General features: G+C 42.6%; 1 protein-coding gene across 2 annotated transcripts in view; it reads right to left on the reverse strand.

The window, feature by feature from the left end:
• Positions 1-574: 574 nt before the first annotated feature.
• Positions 575-21,667, reverse strand: part of CREB3L2 (cAMP responsive element binding protein 3 like 2) — an 88,680-nt gene continuing 67,587 nt past the window's right edge. For both annotated transcript variants that reach the window (XM_054202273.1, XM_054202263.1), the window contains exons 6-12: positions 21,232-21,378; positions 19,537-19,595; positions 18,097-18,165; positions 10,407-10,506; positions 9,367-9,493; positions 8,460-8,685; positions 575-7,512 (exon numbers count right to left, since the gene is read on the reverse strand). In XM_054202273.1, the coding sequence (XP_054058248.1) occupies positions 7,437-7,512; positions 8,460-8,685; positions 9,367-9,493; positions 10,407-10,506; positions 18,097-18,165; positions 19,537-19,595; positions 21,232-21,378 (804 nt within the window). In that variant the 3' untranslated portion in view covers positions 575-7,436. The remainder of the gene's footprint in view (positions 7,513-8,459; positions 8,686-9,366; positions 9,494-10,406; positions 10,507-18,096; positions 18,166-19,536; positions 19,596-21,231; positions 21,379-21,667) is intronic.

Genomic DNA, 21,667 nt, shown 5'->3' on the forward strand with positions numbered 1-21,667 from the left:
CTGCAGGGTGAGTCAGGGTAAGGGAAGGAGCCGAGGCCAGCAGCGGACCCAACCCCTAAAAGCCCAAGCAGAAAGAGCTCTTTTAAGAGTTCACTTCAGTGTAAGTAACTAGTCGCCCAGTGTAAAATCAGTGCAGGGAAAGGCCTTACCTTCCAGAGGGCTCTTTGGCCCACACGAATCGAGGCCGAGCGTGCTCCGGCACACTGGTATCACTAGGCTGAAGGTAGTGCCCCCTTGAGCATCAGCCTTCCTGGATCCCACTTTTATATGGAGAGAATTTAATATTAATGGGGCCGTATCGCATGGTTGCACTCAAGTGCCATTATCCCTAGTAAATGCCATCAGCCTAATTCCCACCCATTATTGACAGATACAATTCTCCGCTAATCTCAAAAAAGGGAAGGGGCAGCCAGCTTCAGTAAAAACCCACATCGTTGCTTTTAACCTTCTCTGTCTAGCAACGTGCTGAATTACCGGGGTTCTGCCCTGTTGAAGACAGATACATTGCGCACAACGCCGCGCTTGGGAAAGCCAAGGGACCAGCTCTTTTCCAACCATGAGGCAGGCAAACGAGTTGTACTTGCTTTTTCTACAGAAAATATTTATTTGCAAGAAATGAAAAGCATAACATACTTAGCTACATACATGTTTAGGCTACAAAAGCAGGTAGTCTGTTCTTTCATAGAATCAAGCAGACGATTTAAAAAGGAAAAACAGGGATTTCTTTTCACCCAATGGCCGTGTTTGCAGTGTCAACAACCAAGGTGGGACCATATCGAGATGACTTGTATAAAAATGGGGAGGCCATTGAACACACTTGCACCGAGTAAAACAGACTTATGGCAAAAGAACCGAGATATCTGCAGTCAGAAGAGGCTCCAATGCAGTTTACCACGCAGTTTGGGGGGGGGGGGGGTGCTTTTGCACGAGTATCACTGTCCTTTTCCTCTTAAATAGTTTTGAGTGTTTGCACAAACCCATGCTGTATCCACATGAGCGGAGGGAAAGGGAAAGATCAGCTGAAATGCCCTGGGGGTGTCACACGCAGAGTGACTCAGAGTCACACGGAATTGTTTTGCACGGCCCAAGGCAATGGCTTTGGCCCTGGATATGTCTTTCTCTTCAAGCGGGTAACACCAGGTAATTTACCCTTGGAAGGCCCAGCAAATCTCAGGGAAATCGTGACGTACTTACATCACCGTGTGTCCCTCAGAGCAAACCGCTGCCCCTCCCTGGCATCTTTCCGCACCTCTGGGGCGGATAGGGCAGTCCTGCTCCCAGGGAAGGGGGAGATCCTTAGGGTCCTCTCCCAGAAGACCGGGTCAACAAATTGTGTTCCTTGAGCTGTCAGCTCCCAGGGGCCACTTCTTAAGGCTTACTTACACCATTTTAAGGAAAAAAAAACTAAACAATAACAAAACATTCAAAGCCATAATTCTGCAGAACAAAAATGACACCCGAAGATACAATAAAGCTTAAAGCAATTATTTTTTTTGTACCAAGCCAGAGCTGTCATACAGAAAGGCCAGACAATTTATGCATACACACAAAATGACACAGTGCAACAACACTCAGTCGAAAAATGCTAATAGGACAGACTTCAGACAGCAATTCACACAACAGTTTTACAAGTGCTCAGTGATGCGGAATGCAAACAGGTTTCAGAGAGAAACGCCTGGACTTTCTGTTGCACCAAGTGGAATGTGCCCTGTGTGTTCGGGTAGATGCCTTTATTTAGTGATGCTTACTACATTTGAAAAAAACCCACCCTCTGTGTGGTTTTTTTTAAATTGCTGTCAATGCAGACGTGCACAGATGCACACACACTCACACTCGTTCTTGCTAACTGTACAAATGAAGAAAGCAAGACGCCGTTACATCAGCACCATTGAATTAAAATCTGATATGGCAAAGTCAGACACGAGCAGAGTTCTGTTAAAAGAAATTGATTACTTGCCTCCGCTTCCCCCTCTCTCCTTCCCACTCCCTTAATTACAGGCTGCTAAAGTTCAAAAAGATTTTTACCTGCTGGTTGGAAGGAAAAATGGCATATACCATAAAGGTCAGATATGCATAAACAGGACTGCATAGTATCAAAGAACAAGGAGAAAAGTAAAGCTAAAACAAGGGGGGAACTAATGAAAAAGACTATCATTGCTGATTTATGGAATCAAGAACTAGGAAGTTTCCCTGTGATGTCAGGAGTCCCCTTGTCGGCCATTTATTTCATTTTTTCTGTAAGACAGGTCTACAAACCCAGCTGTCCCATGTTTTGTTTTCACCCGTTCAGTTCCAGCTCTTAGAGGAAGAGTATGGAGATGGGCTTTAGGGCAGAAAAGAGACTACTGGTAATAAAGAATACTGAAACTCCATTTCAGCATCACAAATGAGAGTTTCCTGCGAGATGCACTCTTCTACGTAGGAAGTCAATTCAGGTATACACCTGAGTGAAGCAGAAAAAGGCCTGACATGAAAACCACAAAAACAAATGGCAATTTCCCTCTCAGTCCTGGAGTCTCCAATGGATGCCGACCACCTAAGTAATGCAGTAGCCACTGAGATCACCCTTCAGCATATCCCTGAATGCCCACTGTCATGTCATTGGCCACGGAAAGCTACGAGATCTTGGCCTGTTGACTGAAGCCTTACATCTTACTTGTAAAGACCTTAACACATAAGCTAGTTCATTCACCTTTGCAACCCCCAAAGTTGTTTCTCCTTAACCCTATAGTGCAAAGCAGCAACACACCATGGCTCTACACCACTTATATAGGCGAGTATAACTTTTGCGGTTATAAAGTACTGACCTACCATTTCACCTTCAGAATACAAAATGTTCCCTTTCTAATTAGTGACTTGAGAAAGAAATATTTTAGTCACCAGGAGTATAAAAATACCCCGTATACTTCTCTTCTTAGCTGCGTGAGTTTTGTACAATGGCCTCTTGGCATTAGCTAGAATCTAGAGCCCAAATACTCAGTGGAAATCCCTCCCAACGTAGCAATTAGTATCATTCATTTACTTGACCTACATTCTAAATGTGTCTAGACAGAATTCACCGCTGATAGTTTGGGGGGGGATGGGAGTGGAGAGGTGGGTTGTTTTTCTTAGCAGGGAAAAAAAAAAACCAACCCAAAGAAAAGTTTTTATATTCTTTTTCAGCTCTACATTAGAAAAATCAAGAATACGTTGAGACACATTGTTTCACAGAGAGATGCGGAAGAGGTCCCCTGCCAGTATAAATCAGACCTGCAGCCTCCAAAAGCGGTAAGTGAGAAGCGCGCTGCGTTCCATCAGCTGGGATCTGGCCTAAGAACCTCAGCCTAATCCATTATTAGTCTGTGCTGCTGAAAAACATTGAATGGTACGGATGAAATAAAGAGAAATGCAGCAAAGAACTATAAATAGCCTGGGGAAAAAAAAAAAAAAAAACCAAACAACGTTATCTACACACTGATAACAAGGTTAGAACTGTCACATGCCCTGTGCTTGATACTTTTTAAATATATATATATATAAAAAAATAATGCCCTACATTCCTTCGTAGCTTATCTCCCTAGAAGCAAAGACCCGACAGATCTAGGCATGCTTTAAAGCTATGGGCCAAAAGGTAAGTTTACTAATGTGTATAAAGTCATGCTGACAAGCAGCATAATGTTACAGCTGAAGACTCTAAGGATCACTTAAGTCCACTAGTGGAAATGGAAATTAAGTAGGCCTTTGCCTACCCTGTCCATACAAACACATTATTCTACAGCACCAAGTCACTGATCATTGGAAAAAGTATAATGGCAGAAGGCTAAGATCTCAAGTAATATAGCTGAGCTAATTAAAAGCATTTATCCCGGCACCCTCCCTGAACACGCTTTACTACTCCTTCCCTATGCCCTTAACACAGAGCACATTCAGCTGCCTCTCCACGTGGTCTGCGGTGCACCAACGCTCATGCTCCGGTCACCCCTGGGCTGCCGAGGCTGGCAGTGCAATCGCACATGTCCTGCCTCCTCTGTCCCCCTGCTAGGAACGTTACCACGGGCATAAACTACCTCTGGAGACAGTGAGGTCCTTGTCGCATAACAGCCTGTGGGTAGGTGATGACAGGAGATTCTTTGGCTCCTAGTAGCTAGCAGAGAAACCTGTTCTCTTAAGGCCCCCTGAAGAAAAGATCACACAAATACCAAAGTAAAGCAAAGGTTTCTCTTACTATAAAAGAAGCAATATTTAATATCATAAATCCCCAAGCAATGCGTGTGCTAGGTCAAGAGATTCCCTAAAAGAGTACCTAAAAATAACTTAAAGGATTACACAAATTAAGGTTATAGAAATAGATTATCAAACAGTTACAGGAAAACTGGTATTGCCATACCGGATTGGATGAATTAGTTCAGAGGCCTGACCCAGACCACGGCCAGTTTAAAACGGTCCAGTTGAAAACATGACTGTCTTCCAACCAGATTTGAACTGACATGCCCAAATTAAGCAAATAGAATAGCAAAGCTTTAATGGTGACTAGGGCAGTAGGTTTCGGAGCGGGGGGGGGGGGGGGGTTGTTTGGGTTTTGTGAAATTGTTTGCCCTTTAAGTATTGAGAAATAATTCAATTTTGGTTTTAATACTGTGAAGTCAGCTGTATCTGCAATGGCAGGTGATCCATTTAACTGATAATGGGCATGAGCTCAGGCAGAGCCGCCTCCTACTTAGGCACGGTGCAAACTGCAAGACTAGTAAGAGCAGAGCTGTGCTCGACAGCTTGGGGCCTCTTTTGCAGAAGACATTCGGTTGCCCTCAGAGGTGGCAAACCATGGGTGCTCTGAAAAAAGAGACCATTTAAAGAATCTTCTAAACTATGACCTTGCCCACTCACACTGACCAGCCATACGGTAGTGGAAGGGTCAGTCCCAGCCTTCTTCTGTCACTTTGCTGACCTCATGTGGCTAAGGAATGCAGCCATCCCTTGTGGCACCCTTGGTGGCACCCACCAGTGATCATTATTTATGTGAAGCCTTAAATCATTGCTCGAAAAAACCCCATACACAAGTCATTGGTGGATACTGGAATGATGCAGAAGACCCAGCAGGATCACTGTACAGGGAGAAAGGTTTTAGGGAGGAGACTGACCCGTGCAAAGAAGAAGGGAACACTCACAAAATAGACTACAATGGCATTTCTCCTCTCATTGCCACCAAAGGTAAAATAATAAAAAGGCACGCGCGTAGAAGAATAGGGCAGTACCTAGAAAGCACGTCTGTACACCAAAACTTATTGCAACTTCATGGAGTCAGAGACATGTTTCACTGTCACTAACGTGAAACACCTTCTTAAAATGGCACAGTGAGGACTGATCCACAGCCTGCTGTAACCCTCCAAATTCTTCCCATTAATTTCACTGAGATTTGAGTCAGGCCTGAGGGCGGCAAAATAGGATACTGAAGGAAGAAAGTCTAAGGAGGATGAAGAACAAGAAAGGAGCTGGTGTGGCAGCTGCTGTAATAAAATACAAATCCAATATTTTACAAAATAGAATACTTGCAGGAAATATCTACTGTACATGGTAAAAAATTACTTGTAAGGCTACGTTAGTTTTTCCCTTATTTATCATTAGGAAAAAAAAAAGAAAAAAGAGCTTCAAAATTGTTTATTCTTTTTTTGAATTGACTTCTGGTAGACTGTTAAGTAACTATATGCTAGCCTGCTGAATTAGGATTTTCACATTAAATCCATCCTCAATGGAGTCTGAGCACCCTTCTGTAGTAACCAGACAAAACCCTGCTCAAATCCTGGCATAGCTTTGACTGTGCCACTCCAAGGACAAATTGCAAGAAGCACAGGTCGGGCAAAGGCATGACCAGGGTACTGAGAGAGGGAAAACCCTTAAAGGCAACAGCTACATGGGACAAGGAGGAAACAACGCAGGAAAAAGAGTACTGCGCCAGGATCGGACCTAAATACTCCTCTTGGCTTTTTCACTGAACTTGGGCCGGTCACTTTACCTCCATATGTGCCCATCTCATCCCTCTTTTGCCTTGCCTGATGCCTACATACTTAATTCCTCAGGTCAGGGGCTGTCTTGCCATAGGGTTAATACAGTATCTACCACCTCCAGGCCTGAACTGAGCCTAGCTGGGGCTACCTGTACCCCTTGTCTTTTCGGCTAAGCAGTTGGTCTAAGATCACATCTCTGGAAAAGGAGGTAAGAGGAAGATAAGACCCATGGCTTAATTTATATACCAATTCCGGTATGGGGGGAAGGAATGGGTGTTCAGTGATATTTGTATGTCTGATTTCAGAGTTTCCCCAGACTGCTTGCAGGGTTAGGGAAGCTCAGTTCTCTTCATTGCGACTGCTTGAACAAAATTTTGCAAAGCTAATAAATACTATTTACAACAGTAACAGGAAAATGGCAAGGAAAGGAAAACACAGGACAATCTGAGACTGGGTCTACATAAGAAACTCCATCAACACATCTAGAAGCCAATAAATTAAATCCATACGGTCCTCTCAGGAGGCACTTCCGGTTTGAGCCTTACATTGATTTAGTTTGTTGGGAAGGAACTGATTTAAGCTAAACATATTAGCCTTAAGCAGACTAAAGGACATCCATCCAAAACATTGCATAAATTTAACAAAACCTGCTTTCTAAACAGATTTAGTTGAACTAGTGTAATTCTCCCACACAGACAAAGTGTGACAAGACAGCGACTGATCTTTGCTTGAATTCCACAAGGGTGGAAGCGGTAAGGAACCCTACCAGGGCTGCTTTCAACCCAAGGAAAAACCTACCCCACTAAATGATAAAGGGGCTGGAGAGGAGAAGAGAGAAAGAGCTAGGGGAGGACAATTCAGCAGTATAATTGCCCGCCCTTCTCCTGCCTGCGGTGTTAACTCAACAATGTCAGGGCCCACCCATGTCCCTTTGGAAGCACACTCATCATGCTTCTCAATCCCCACAAAAGGCTCAAATGCTGTAGACCAGTAGGCACAGAGCTGTGGCAAGGTTCTGAGCAGCACTATGCTGCATCTTCTCTTTCTCTCAATTCCCTCTCCCAAGAAACCTGTCACCCACAAGCTCCCATCAGTTTTGCATATTTCACTCTTTTACAGAATGTCTTTGTGCTCAGATTAGGATGTGTGCATGCACGCACGCACACCCACCAGTCACCGGCACACTGCTGGCATCATCTGCCATCATAATTCAGTCCTGCCCTTGCGGTATCAGACAGGAAAGGAATAAAAGCAAAGACAGGGACTGTGTGCGAAGCGAGGAAGGGAGTTACAAAGGCAAGAGATCCCATCTGCAGTCACAGCCTCACCAGTCAATGCAGAAGTTGAACTCCCTCTCTTTTGTGCTTTGGTTCACTGAGGATGACAAGTCAAGGGGACTTTGGTTGAAAATATGTGGGAAAGAGGGAAGTCAAGAAAAAAGGCCTTTTTTTATTTTTAAGAGGTGGCATTGACTCTTCTGTCTATTTCAATTATCTTCAGTGTTTCGTTTCCTTCTAGTTCGGAGTTGACTCTGCAGGGAACAAAAAAACCAAAACGACAAAGGTTAACGCTAATAGTTAGTCATTTTTAAAAGCGCATATCCTGCTTGAATTGGCTAATGCTAAAATGGCACACAGTATTTACCAGGTACTTGTCAGTTGGAGTATGGTAAGACACCAAATTAGTCATCTCTTTGGCTCTAGGTATAACTTTGACACAAGTGCTCAGAAGGCATGCTTGGGGTGATATGGCTCATCCTAGCCCTCAGAATAACATTCTTTCAAACAAAATCCCTCCCTCCACTGTTTGGTGTGCTTGCTACTGCTTGTCAGCAGAGAACAAGATGTAGGCCAGCAGGGCAGTGGCAGGACAAAGAAAAGGTAAAGTGGAAAGAAAACTGCACATACATATTTAAACCAGTGAAAGTGTCTCTTTGCAAAGGCCCCAAAAACTTAGATTTAAGATTAAAAAAAAAAGAAGATATGAAGGAGCTCTGTGTTAAGTAGTTCAGATAACCTTACAGGTCTGTCTCTAAAGACCGAGTCCTGCAAACTTTCCACAGTAATGCTTTAGAAAGATCACTGTTGTGAGAAGCTCCAGCTCTTCACGCCCTAACCTCGTAGAAAGCCCAGTGAGTCACAGCCTTACACTTCCACCCAACTGGCAAAAGCTTATTCCTTCAGGGGACAAAGAAGTAAGTGCTTAAAGAAGTGGGTAAGCACAACTAACGGGCTTATAGGGGTTAGGTTTCTGGCAGAAGCACTGAGTTTGGTAGCTGTATTACTACAATACTGTTGCAACCACTTCTCCAGAGTAACAATAACTCTACCTATAAGCTCTCCAGATAGAGACCAAACTTTTCCTTCACGTTCCACAGTGCCCAAGCACAGCTGAGCCCCTAATCTTACTGCTGGCCTCCAGACACAAATGACAGTGATGCCAAACACCTGGATGACAAGCAGCCCACCCTGCACTCACCTGTGCTGCTGCAGGCCCAGCAGCACCGATTTCTCTAGCCTCGTCTCATTGGCTATTGTGAACTGCATGATATCATCCTGCTGTGACCCTGGCATGGCTTCCAGGGACAGCGCTGCGTACTTGGAGGTGTCTGCTTGCCTGTCATTGCGATCTGCAAAGGAGATCGGGCTTGACGACTCCTCCAGTTGGTGAGGCTCTTCATAAATTAGCAGACTCCTTGACCTCACTGCATACAAAGACAGAAGGCAAAAAGAGATGAGAAACGGGCAGCTCGGAGAACAACCATATCATTTCAGGAAATGGAAACTGTCAGAGCAGAACTAAAGATGCAAAGGTCTTTTCATAGTGATTATCTGGTAATTTGATAGCTGAGGAAAGATACCACAGCAGTGGTCCAGGTAGGGATCAAAAAGCCCTGAATTATTCACAAAACAAGAACAAAATGAAACAATCATTTTAGTAATATATGTTGAAAGCAACTGGATCGTTATGGGTATAAAATACTAACAGTTTCCCACTCAGTCCTTTGACTGTCTGTTGCTGCTGGCAAAGGAGACACCAGCTGATATCAGTTGCGTGTTTTAACAGGATGAACATTTGCTACCGAGTAGAAATCCTGCTACCTTTTACAAACCACTAGCCTTAGTCCCACAAACAGAAACAAAACTGCTTCAAACAGAAATACCAAGCAGGCTAGTGGGGAAAGGCTTTGCCCATGTCTATGAAGTCTTCTGCCATCAGAACAGCTCACCAAGCTATCCTTTGAAAGACACAGGTATATCAAGGAATGGCCCACTAAGGAGCAGAAAAACAAGAGGCGCTTGAGGAGGGGATTAGGGATGGGGGTGGAAAACAAGTGCCGAAGCACAACCAAGCAGGAAGCAAGACCGGGATAGTTGTCACTTACCAATGGAGTCTGTGTAGGACTCTGGCGAGGAATGCTGTCTGGGCAACACCATCTTTGTAGCAGAAGGATACGGCCCGTAGCTCTGAGAGAAGCTGCCAAAAACTACTGCAAAGCACAGCACCACCATCTGGCAACAGGAAGATGCAGAAGAGGTAAGTGCACTAGCTCTTGGCCCACATGTGCCCATCAAAATCATTTGAGGCTATTTTCATCACTACTTACAGTGTCTCTTAGCAAAGGCACATATAGAATAACAATTCAGAGTTTTAAAGGGCAGATTTCAACGCTGAAGTTTGTTTTCAATGTCTGCCACCATCTTGGCCTGTAGCCTTATTTACTGCCAAAGTTGAAAAGCGGACACAACCACCGCATGTGTTTTACAGGTGCTGTTGGGAATTTCCAAGGTTATTTCTGCTGCTGGCCCCAGTCTTGCTTCGAAGTAAAAGAGAGGCTGGCAGACTAGGAGAACAACTTAGACCTTGAAAATAATTTCCATCAATTTATAGCACTAGTATAAAGGGAATTTGCTGGCTGAGTGTAAGGAGGGAAAAGGGAAAAGTTTCATTCTAATCCTTTTCTTATCCTGACTACTATTACTGAAATAGGCCAGAGGTAGTTTTATAGCCTTAGTCATATTTTTATTTGGATGAGCAAGTTTATTTTTACTGGTATCAAAAGAACCAGGCATCAAAGATCACTCTTGTTTTAATTTTACAACTCTAGACACCATTTCTCACATACAATATTGTAGGAAATAGTAAAACAGGTCACTCAGAGGGGCAGTGCTCTTTCTTTCATCACTGCAGCATCCAATGAAAAGCACAGGCCCAGTCTCCTCCAGAATTTAATGCCTTCCCACAACCATTAACCTTCACCAGCCAGGAGTCTCACCTACCTCAAAATTAATTGTCAAATTTTGGAGAGAAGTTTCCCAAGCTAAGAATTTGCAAGTGAGTGGCTTCACAGAACAAGGGATGTGCCTTTGAGCAGTGGAAAGAAATTATCATTCCCCTACAATTCCCAGCTTTAGGGACACTCACCATAAGACAGGTCCCTGTCTGTGTGCTAGCTGCCTTACACGAACGGGACACTTTCCCAGCAACCATGGCTTGGAGTCTCTGCAACTGCTGCAGAAGTGTTCTGGAAAGCAAAGACAACAGACAAGCATCAAATGCACTGATCTACTTGCCGGTTAAACAGCTTTTTGCTTCAAATCCCACACCTGGCAATAATATAGCATTTATGACAAGGTACAGATCATTAAAAGTCCTCCCCTTGAAGCAAGGAATGTTTTCAGTTTTACAAGACTTTTACATATGGACCTTTTACACTGGACCTTTCAAAAAGATCTTTTGGCTTTCCCTCAACTGATGTCCCTGAACAATTACTTCTTCGGCATTTTCAGAAGGCTCTTATAAATAAAAACTGTATTTTCAGTGTTTCTACAAGAAACAACTGAAACTGGTCTACATTAAAAGTGACTAGATGCATATAGAACCTGGTTCTGTGTCATGAATTCAGCAGGAGTTTCACCATTATGTGAAAAGGTGCAGAAGCAAGTTTATAACTGCTCTAATTGGTGGTAGAGGTATACAGCTATGTCCTTTTTCTGAAAACCTGCCATACGGTGGTTTGGACCACACGCTGGACCATTTTCAAAGAGAAGGTCTTAAAACTAGACATAAGCACAGACTTAATTTCTTATAGATTGATTTATTAAATAAAGCACTTTATTGCTATTTGCTAAATACTCCCCAAGTTCACAAAAATCACGGATGCTTGAAGTGGCTACTCTGACTGCGTCTTTCAGAGGCTCCAACCACGATAGCAATTCTGTTCTGGTTGGAGTCAATAGTCCCAGACCAGGGAGATATTCTGTCTCGCTGTTTTTCTTTTGCTGTATCATCATCAATTATCACAGTTAGGATACTACTAATTTACATGGGAAATTATCTCAAAGAATGATTGATATAGGGTTTTCACAGCAGTTTTCATTTTGTTTTCATTAAAGCTTTTTGACAGACAAGGAATAATCCAAATACTTGCCCTCAGCACAGTCAAATATAGTACAATTTTGCATCAGGATGTTAACTTTGCTGTTTGCTTCCAATTTTACTCTTCATTTCTCCTGTAAGTCTCACGACCTATTTCAGAGGGTAACCCCCCACAAAACTCCAGGCAACAGCTTTGGAGGCTGTTAACGTCAAATGCTAAAGCAAGAGGCAAGGTTAGGATGTCAAAGAAAATAGAAGGATTATTTTAAGATCAAACTGGCTAAAAACTAATTGTAGGACAGACCCAGAGGTGCCTTCACAGCTCAATATACACTTGCCTGCCTATTATTATAGATTTTTTTAATCATCAATGCTCATTGCTAATTAGGGTTTAATGAATTCAAGGACTTCAGCACTGCATTCTGAAATGAGCACAAGGCATGCTCGCAGCAGAGATTTATCTGGGCCAGCAGATCCTTCTCAACTTATGAAGGAAGGATGTCTTGCATGCTCTTGAGAGCATGGCTTATTCTGCAACTCAATATTTAAAAAAAGAAAGCGATTCGTCTAATTCAGTCCTTTATTCACTATTAGAGAGACCACAAGTAAATTAAGAGATGAAAACACTGTCCATCATGTAAATGAGACCATCCAAATTCCCTGTTCCCTTCTGCATCTTTTCCCAATTCCTCCTCCAATTCACTCCATGGAAGAGGGTTCACAAAGACTTGGTACGTGGTATATATCACTTCCCGGCACAGAACATGCTGCATACAGTATTCCCACCATATGCCACTAGCTATGCTATACAGCAATGCCTTTTTAACCCTGCACTTTCTGTGCTATTATAGGAGGCTAAATTTCCACGCAGTTTCAGGCTTGAGTCACTGGGCTCGACACAGAACAGCTCCGCAGAGCAAGGAGGAAGGAGCTCTCCTCCTCCTCAGCTCGGGGGCTGGCAGCAGCAGCAGCCTTGAAATGCTGATCACTCTTGCCACTTTTTGTGGAGGCGTCAGTGAGAAAACAGCTAATGGCTGGTGAGGAAATCAACAGAGAAGAGGCAATTCTCCTCATTTTGCTCATCTCTGCCTTTTTGTGTCCAATTTAAAAAACGTGCTGGGCAGAGCGGGCCCAGAGAGCCGATTCCAAACCGCTCTTTTTGAAAAGTATAATTAGGCAGGTATTCTGAGGTCTCCTATACACAGCGGAAGATTCATCACCCACCTTATTTACCAACTACCTTCATATAAAATGCCTTTCTCTCCCAAGCCATTTATCTGTTTGAGCAGAGCTACTGTCTTCTCAGCAGGCAAGGACTCGGTGTTGGGAGCTGACAGGCTACAGGTGCATTTTCAAACTAAGAGCAAGAGCCAAGGCAAGAGCAAGCAAGAAACAAGTTTGTGTGTTCAGAGATGATTATCAGTTTACCCTGCCACTGCCCAAATAGGGCACTCCTTGTTGCTTTTATTCTCTATTTGAATCTGGATTGGTGGGAGGCTGGATTCCAAGGTCAAAAGATCTCCTTTCCCATGCAAAAGCTGCCTTCATTGTCACCGGATGGCTGCAGGGATGATCTGGACTAAGAGAGGGAAAAAGAGCAGCTCTGTGCTCTGTAGAACAGGAACTTAGGTTAAACGAAGATGCTCCCTCTAAATAGCAGCAGGAAGGCCGCGAATGCTTTTAGTGAAACACACTGCCTGTGGCTAAGTCCTAACAGGAGAAAATGGAATCCCAAGGCAACATGCATCAGGGGGTTTGCACCCACAAGGATTATTTTCACTGTCTGACACGTTTCCCAGTGATATTCAATTAGAGGGTCACCTCCGTAGGAGGTGTGAACGTGCTTTCACGCTTTTTCCTGCCAATGGAAGCACCTCATAGAAAGCTGTAAAGTGACTGAAGACTCCTGCTCTCCCTTCCACACACTGCCAGCAAATTCACTCTGCCTGTGATGTCTTGTTTTCATGTGCACATTCACGTATTCATCTTCAGAAGAGTCCCTTTCACCACCAAAGCAAGGAACGAGTCAAGGCTTCTCCTCTGCTTTCAGTGACACTTTGATTAAGGAGAGGAAATTTGTCACTCCAGGACCTAGCCACCTGGGAGGCTTCTTCAATTCAGTGTTTATGTTTAAAATACAACATTGATTTAAACCAAAAAGACAGTTTCTAGGGGACACCAAACACTGTTTGTTTCGATCAAGATTTTTCAGAGAATTTATCTACTTTGTGAGGAACAAAACCTAATTTTGATAAGGAGGGAGAAAAATTGCTCTGTCTTTCGACTCTACATACAGATTCCTTCTCTGCCTGTCCTATTTGCAGGAAAGAGAGAAAATCACAAAGTAAGGTTTTCACTGAAAGACCAGAATACCTCAAAGCAGAAAAAAAATCCACAATTTTTCCTCATTTGAATTACAAAGAAAAAATCCACCAATTTTTCATCAAAGATGTTTCAGCATAAAAACACTGTCCTGCTGCTGTGAAAACAAGGAGTTGCTCCAGGGCTGCCATGCTTTGTCAATTATTATGAGAGTCGTCTGAAGTGAAGTGCGAGATATCTCACTGCAACTTAAATCCAGATCCTTCACTCCTTGAAAACAACTTGGCAAAATGGCTTTACCAGCCTCAAATAAACGAACAGCCATGCAAATCACTGAAGTCTTACAGCTTTGGCGCTGATAAACCCTTGGTGGGTCAGACTGATATGCAACTTAATCTTTCGATGACTGGTTAATAGCTTGAGCAGGAGCATGAGAAATAGAACATCATCTCAATTGTATTTATAAAGCCACTGCCTTTAATGGGGCTGTCGGAGTAGAGATCTACACAACTTGCGAGTCATTACTGCACAGGAGCAACTCAAGCAGCTACTTGCATTCCTTGTCCATGTGTAACACTCTCAACCACATGCTAATTGGATCCTCTGCCTATCATTTGTCCAGGAAAGTGATCATCAATATATTTATAGAGAATAAGTGTTATGAGGAGCAGCTGAGGGAACTGGGCTTGTTTAGCCTGGAGAAAAGGAGGCTGAGGGGAGACTTTATTGCTCTCTACAACTACCTGAGGTAGCTGTAGAGGTTGTAGCGAGATGGGGGTCAGACTCTTCTCCCAAGTAACAGGCGATAGGACAAGAAGAAATGGCCTCAAGTTGCACCAGGGGAGGTTTAGATCGAGTATTAGGAAAAATTTCTTCACTGAAAGGGTTGTCAACATTGGAACATGCTGCCCAGGGAAGTGGTTGAGTCCAGCCCTGGAGGTATTTAAAAGACATGTAGATGTAGTGCTGAGGGACATGGTTTTGTGGTAACCTGGCAATGCTAGGTTAACAGTTGGACTTCATGATCTGAAAGGTCTCTTCCAACCAAAACAATTCTATGATTCTGTGATTCTATGATAAATACAGACTCAACAGAAGTGAAAAGCAAAACTAATTCTCATACGTCATACACAGTACCAGATGTTTCAATACTGTCTTTAAGCCCAAATAGCCATGGCTCACAGCTCAGCAACGCTGGTGTCAGAGACGATATTCAACCCCCTAGATCACTGGCAGTTTCTGCTTTTGGTCCCAGTGCCAAAACGTGAGTGGATCAAGCCTTCTTGGTGACTGGGACAAGTCAGTTCAACTCTTGGTGCCAGCTTCTTCTCACACCCTTTGCTTTTTAAGACAGCGGTACCCCACACGTTCAGATGCTACTGAAACCAATGAGAGCCTGGCTCACTTGTGGCTACGAGACATAACAGATATGCATGTAATAATGTGCTTCCTTAGTTTTGAGAAAACTGCCTAGAAAGGAACTTGGATGGGTTTCTTTTAAGGGACTGAGTCACATAAATTAGAAGAGGAAACATATGCTAGTGTTCTAATACTGAAGGTGCCAAAAATGCTGCAGTCACCCACTCAGAGTAATAAGAATTAAAAACTCCCCTGCATCTTGATCCCCAGCCTCCTGCCTTGCCTTTTAAGATGCATAAATGCCAAGGGAGATGCTTCTGGATGTGAAGTTTTTGACCACACTTGCACCTTTTACATTACATATTTTCAGATCCAGAACTTCCGGCTAAGGCTCAGGGAAGACTCTTCTCTAAATTTTTTCATGTTGCTGAGAATAAACTAGGAACATTTTTACCAGAAGAAATTCTAGTGTTTCCATGGTCTGGAGCCAGATTTTGAAATGCAAGCAGGGTTTCCCTGAAGCCTTAGGTATGTAACTGTGCAAAATGCATTCTATATATAGAATAACATGCTCTAAAACACTGATTGCACATCCTGAAAGGAAACTCTGCCGTTCAATAGTTTTGGAAATTGCCCTTCAGTTCCTTTCAACTCAAGCCAAACTATAAAAACATGATACTGACTGACAGCATGTACATGCGCACGAACTTTTTGGTAAGCAGCTATAGCCGAATTTTCCAGCAAGTAAAATACCAACTTTGTCTTCATCTACACTGAATGCATAAGATTTTTACATGTAATCACAGCACTTATTTTCCTGTTATCGTTCTTCCACTCTTACAGTATTTCACAACAAAAGAACAGCTCTAAAGTTTGTAGGTCTACTTTTAGATAAGACCTTCAACAACGTCTTCATTTTTTGCTGCATTGAACACTCAAAATTGCAACTAAAGTCAACTGGGGCTCTTCTTTGGGTATATTAAATAAGACGTGTGTATGACTGCTAGGTATTTTGAGGAATAAAATCCTAACCATTTAAATTTGGACATCCAAAAATAAACTGACACTGCATCACTTTGACCATCACTGCTTTGAACTTTGATTCCTGACTGTATATAGGAGAAGTACCTATGGACATAGCTGGAAGTACCAGCTATAGGATGCTGTGAAGAGAAGTTCTAACACATTTGAACAGTTTCTGGATGCCACATCAAGGCTCTTTGCAAATACCAATGAGAAAACCAGATATTTCGAATTCACCCTAGGAAGTGGATAACATACATTAAACAAGGGCCTAGAATCATTCTCTGAATGAGATCTTTGAACAATTATACACTAAATAAGAAAAGTGGCTCTTTGGGGTTATGGTGAAAAAACCCATAATGCAGTACATTACCTAATTCAAGCTTGATGAAAGCAGACAATTTTACATATTTCTCCGTACTTCAATATGAAGTTTTAACAGATTTTAGGTACAATTTGTATCTAAATAGCAAAAACAGCATCGCCATGAATTACAAGAATTTCTGTGCAGAGGGTCAGGAACATCTGCTTCTCTGCAGAACATTACAAATCAATATCGATACTACTGCAGAGGGAAGAAAACAATTCAACTCATCCCACACGCCCAGAGTATGAAGGATTTGGAGATAATATCACTTTGCTAAATATTTTTAGAGTATTTAGCATGAGACAATTAAGATCATCAAATAATAGAGAAGATGCTAAAGATCCTGTATAAAAGGATGGTCAATACCAACAAAGCTGTTCTCATGACTGCATCTGCAACAACTCCGAGATGAAAACAGCTGGCCAAATTTAGCTGAGCTGGGGAGAAGAACTCTAGGCTTGACAACATGTTGTTCCTGAGTGGTTCATCCACAGCTGCACCTTTTCTTATTGCAGCTGGCTTCAGCACCTCCTGGGACAGATCCTGGGACAGAAAACCCTACTCCACATGTACAGAACAATTCCTGGTTCTTTTATATAAAGCCCTGGAGGTAGATACAGGAGGCACAGAAATGGCTTGGCTCTCTTCAAACAAGCAGCAGATGTCTTTATGCATGAGCAGTGTGTGGGAGACTCTTCAGCAAATTGCAGTTCTACAGGGTCTGGCTCCATGAAATTAGAGATTGGATCCGGAGATTAGAAACAACACATGCCACTCAATTAGCAATACACTGGCTGCCAGACAAGCTCTAGGGCCATTTTCCATGATTGTGGGTCTTATCTTCAAAACCCAGCCTCCTCCTACACTTCAGTACAACCATCATGTTGAACGGTAATATTCAACCATCACTACAAATGTCTCTAACTAGAAGGTGTTAACAGCGGACTTATCTAATACCTGCTCGTTGGAGTTTGCCATCATTAGAGAACACACTGACCATAAGCCATGACTGACACTCCACTCTCAGCCAACATCTGATTAAAAGCTCAGCTTTTGAACGTTTTCTGCTGCTTGTTCTTTGAGAAAGACACCATTGAGTCACCCATTTATTCAGAAATGAAGAAACAAGAAGCTGATTTTCCCCCTCCAAATGAAGGAAATTCTGGGGTGTGAGATGGTTGCAAGGGTGCCCAAAAATTGCAATGACATCTAGTAGTCCGGAAGGAATTAATAATGACTTTTGAGCTTCAGCACTGTAATTTCTGGAAGTGTGATGCTCCAGGTCAAGGTCTCCTGTCAAAACAGTCTTTCACTAAATAAAGACAATTTGGAGAGTTGTGTTGTAATTTTTTGGTTTTTATGTGCTACTAACCATGTTTCCTTAGGCAGTGGAAGAACTCAAAGAAGAGTGTTAAAAGGTTTCCCAAGCACAACACAGGCTAGGGAGACAGTTTAAGACTGTCTTCAGGATCAAGCTTATCATCAAAGCCTCTATGATTTACATTACACTGCTGTCATGATAACTGGCTTTCCTCATTTTTCTTTGACATTAACCAGATCAGATACAGCTATTCTTCACATTTCAATTGATCTCTTAACTTCCAGATTTTCACTTTTCACTGTAATATCATGGTACAGTTTTGTTTTATTCCCTTTGTACCTTACCTGTTAGTATTCTCCAGGACTTCAACCTTCTTACGCAGCTCACTATTTTCATTTGAACAAGTCTCAACTCTGGAGACAGTACAAGGAAGGAAAAAGGAATGTAAAAAATCAGTCATTTATTAAACATGCTTCCACAGAGACCTCTATGATCTTGCCTAGATTTAACGCTAAGTTACACCAACGAACTTTAGTCATAATCTTTAATCATATTTCATGGTGTAGAAGACATTGCAAAAGACACTACTAGCTGTGGAGCACCTGCTTAGAGTGCTCAACTACATCCCAGCAGGTGTAGCTCACTCAGGATGGGCTGTCGCTACTTTTTGCCCCTTGAAATAGCAACAGCAAAGACCCTGCTCAGACTTTCTCTGTGCATCAGGCCAAGGGACAGATATTTTAAAAGTGACAGAACATGCTATATTTATGTTGTTATCAAGTATTTTGTGCAAAGGTGTTCAATGTGTGCGTTTCATTGCTAGGATGAGACACCAAGCAATTTAATGAATGCCACGCTTCTGAAATCAGATCCTTGAATTTCAAGTTTAGGGAGGTTAATAAACCATGCAGATTCATTTACAAGAGTGCTCATTTCCACACTGCCCCTAGAAACCTCCTAAACTAAAGTTAGTTATCTTATGACATGCCACATAAGACATACAAGTGAAAATATGGGACTCCTAAAAAGACAAACATGACCAGACAGAATAGTTTCAAGAAGGAAAAACGTAAAGGGCAACACCTTTGATATCTGTATGTACACGGTGGAATTTCACAAGAATAACTCTGAGAAAGCAAGACTCGTCCATAAAGAGATAAGAAGAAAAAAAGGAAATTACATCAAGGATATCACCAAAGATGGTACAAGGGGTTTAACAGATCCATCTGGTGAAGTGCATAAAAGAAATACTAGAATACTTGTCTGTTGGAAGAAAGACTAAGTTGGGATATAAATCACTAACTGGGGATTTGGCTTCTTCTCCCTAAAGGAAGTTGATGGGTCACATGCTGTTTTCCTGAGTCTTGCTTATTTTCCCAAGCAGTCTTGACTCACCCACTTCCTATTGCTGTATCCGTCTGCACTAGAAGACAGAATATATTCACTTTGAATCCGCCTTTCCCTGGACACTGCCTACCCACTAGGCCAACAGAGTTGCATGAGGGCGGGAGGCTGACAGCAGATGGGTCTTGCTTTATTTAAGGTTTAAAGTCTTTGTCGGCACGTTAGCGACGTGCTGGAGGTAGACACAGTTATGAATGCAGCACCGCAGCACCCCAGCACGCGTACAAGCAGAAGGCAGAAGGGCCTTTTCTCAGTCACAACCACGAGGTGGCAGCTGGCACTCTGTGCACCAAACAGTCCCAGCATCAACAGCTGGATCCCTTCCCAGTCCAGCAACTAGTGCTATTGGCCCGTTTGAAACAGGAAGAAGGCTGGCTTACTTTTTTTCCAGACTGTCCATGTATTCTTTCTTTTTTCTTCTACTTTCCTGGGCAGAGATCTAAGGGAAAAGGAAGACAAACACCAAATATTTGCATAGAAAAAAAAGCATCAGAGATGAATTAATAAACTGGTAAAAAGCCCTGAAGTTACTCGATTCGAGCCTCCATGCTGTTCTCATTTCTATTCCTGGTAAGCAAAGCACTGACTTGGTCTGTTTCCACATCCTGAAGCAAGACTGCTCCTCTCAGTAGCGTGAAAAAGATCATTCCCTGCTCTTATAAAACTAACCTTAAAAAGTAAGTCAGATTCATCTGGAGAGAATATCCTAGGACAAATACTAAAAGATGGTCCCAGGACAATGCATCTGGGAGAAGAAAAGCCCATGCATGCGCTAGAAAGCAGCTTTGTAGAAAAAGATTTGCAGGTCCTGATGAGCAAGTCAAACATAAATCAGCAATACACACACCCCCACAGCAAAGGCGGCCAACCAGATCCAGGTCCACATTAACAAGATTGTAGCCAGCAGGTTGAGAGAAGTGGTTCTTCCCCTCTATTCAGTGCCTGCAAGACCACAGCCGAGTACAGTGTACAGTTTGTGGCTCTGAAATAAATACTTTGGTTGTACAGAAGCAAGCCCAGAGGAGGAACAGAGCTATAATAAGCATGCTGGAGCACATGGCATATCAGGAAAGGCAGAGAAAGCTGAGTTTGTTCAGACTGAAGACGAGAAGGCTAAGGAAGGAATCCTATTGCTGTCTTCAACTATCTTGTGTAGTGAAGATAACGTCAGAGTCTTCTCAGAAGCTTACAGCAAAATGGCAAGAGGCATCAAATACAAATTGCAACAAAGGAAATTTCAATTGGACATTAAGGATTCTATTTATTTGTTTTTACCACAAGAGCAGCCTACTATGGGACAGGTTGCCCAGAGATGCTGGGGACTCGTCACCCTTCAAGACAGGAAAACGTAACTGGACAAGTCCTCGAGCAACTTGCTCTAAGCTGACCCAGCTTTCAAAGCAAGGATGTGGACCAAAGGACCGCCAGAGATCCCCTCCAACATAAACGACCGATTATATGAAAGAGGTATATAAATTGCACAAGGTCACTTCCAAAAATTTTGAAAAATATATATTACAATAGAAAATTCCAATTCACTGTGGGCAAATTTACACCTCTATCTGCAAAACCAATAACAGAATGCATTAACCTTCAAAGATGTACTAATATCTTCTAGAAGAAGTGAGCTGGCCAGGTCTGAAAAAAAACCCTGCTTTCTTTCCTATCTCTAGGCTCTTCCCCATGTTGGAAGAAAGAAAAGACTCAAGCACTGAAATACACAGTCAGGTTTTAAAACATGAAACAGTGGAAAAGAACACCTTCATCACCGTGGAAAGAATACAGAGGTCTTTGCCTACCATAAGGGTAGGATTGTACTGTTTTTAAAATGGAGCCAAACAACAGCAACTTGATACCCTGCTTACTAAATACTCTATTGTTCATGTGTTCAGGTAAATACCTAGACAGAGACACGCTGTCACAGTGACAGGCAATTTGATGGATGTTTTTAGGAACAAAGAAAAACACTTTATTAAAAGACATCTTACGGGATTCAACTGTACCACAGACCATTACTGCAGAATTGTTGCAGCATTTTTTAAAATGAATGATGAATAGGACTAACTAACATTTACCTTGTTTTTTATTTTCCTGCGGATTTTCTTCAGCACTTTCTCCTCTGCTTTTGTCAGGGGCAGTTTGGTAGGGATTGGGTACCCTTCTGCTATCAGTGTTCTCTTCTCCTCCTCTGTCAGGATGAGTGGGCCGGTCCCCTGTAATTTCTGCAAGTGTCATGAAATAATACAACAGTAAGCGGATACAGCCCTAAAGAAAAGGGTGTTAGGGAAGAGAGGTAGGAGCTCTCCCACTTCAGAGAGGAGTCTGTCTACTAACACAGCAGTCTCTTTCAATTGGGAATGAGTGGAAGGGGAAGACCTTTTAGATAGCTTCCATTCAGAGACTGAACCTTTGGGGCAGGATTCCCTGAAAATGGTTGTTCTCGGCCCAGCTCTACATACACTGTGGCCAACAGTAAAACCTTCCTTGGCTCAAACAGGGAAAGAGAAACAT

The sequence above is a fragment of the Rissa tridactyla genome, chromosome 1 (assembly GCF_028500815.1).
Source record: "Rissa tridactyla isolate bRisTri1 chromosome 1, bRisTri1.patW.cur.20221130, whole genome shotgun sequence".
Taxonomy (NCBI): domain Eukaryota; kingdom Metazoa; phylum Chordata; class Aves; order Charadriiformes; family Laridae; genus Rissa; species Rissa tridactyla.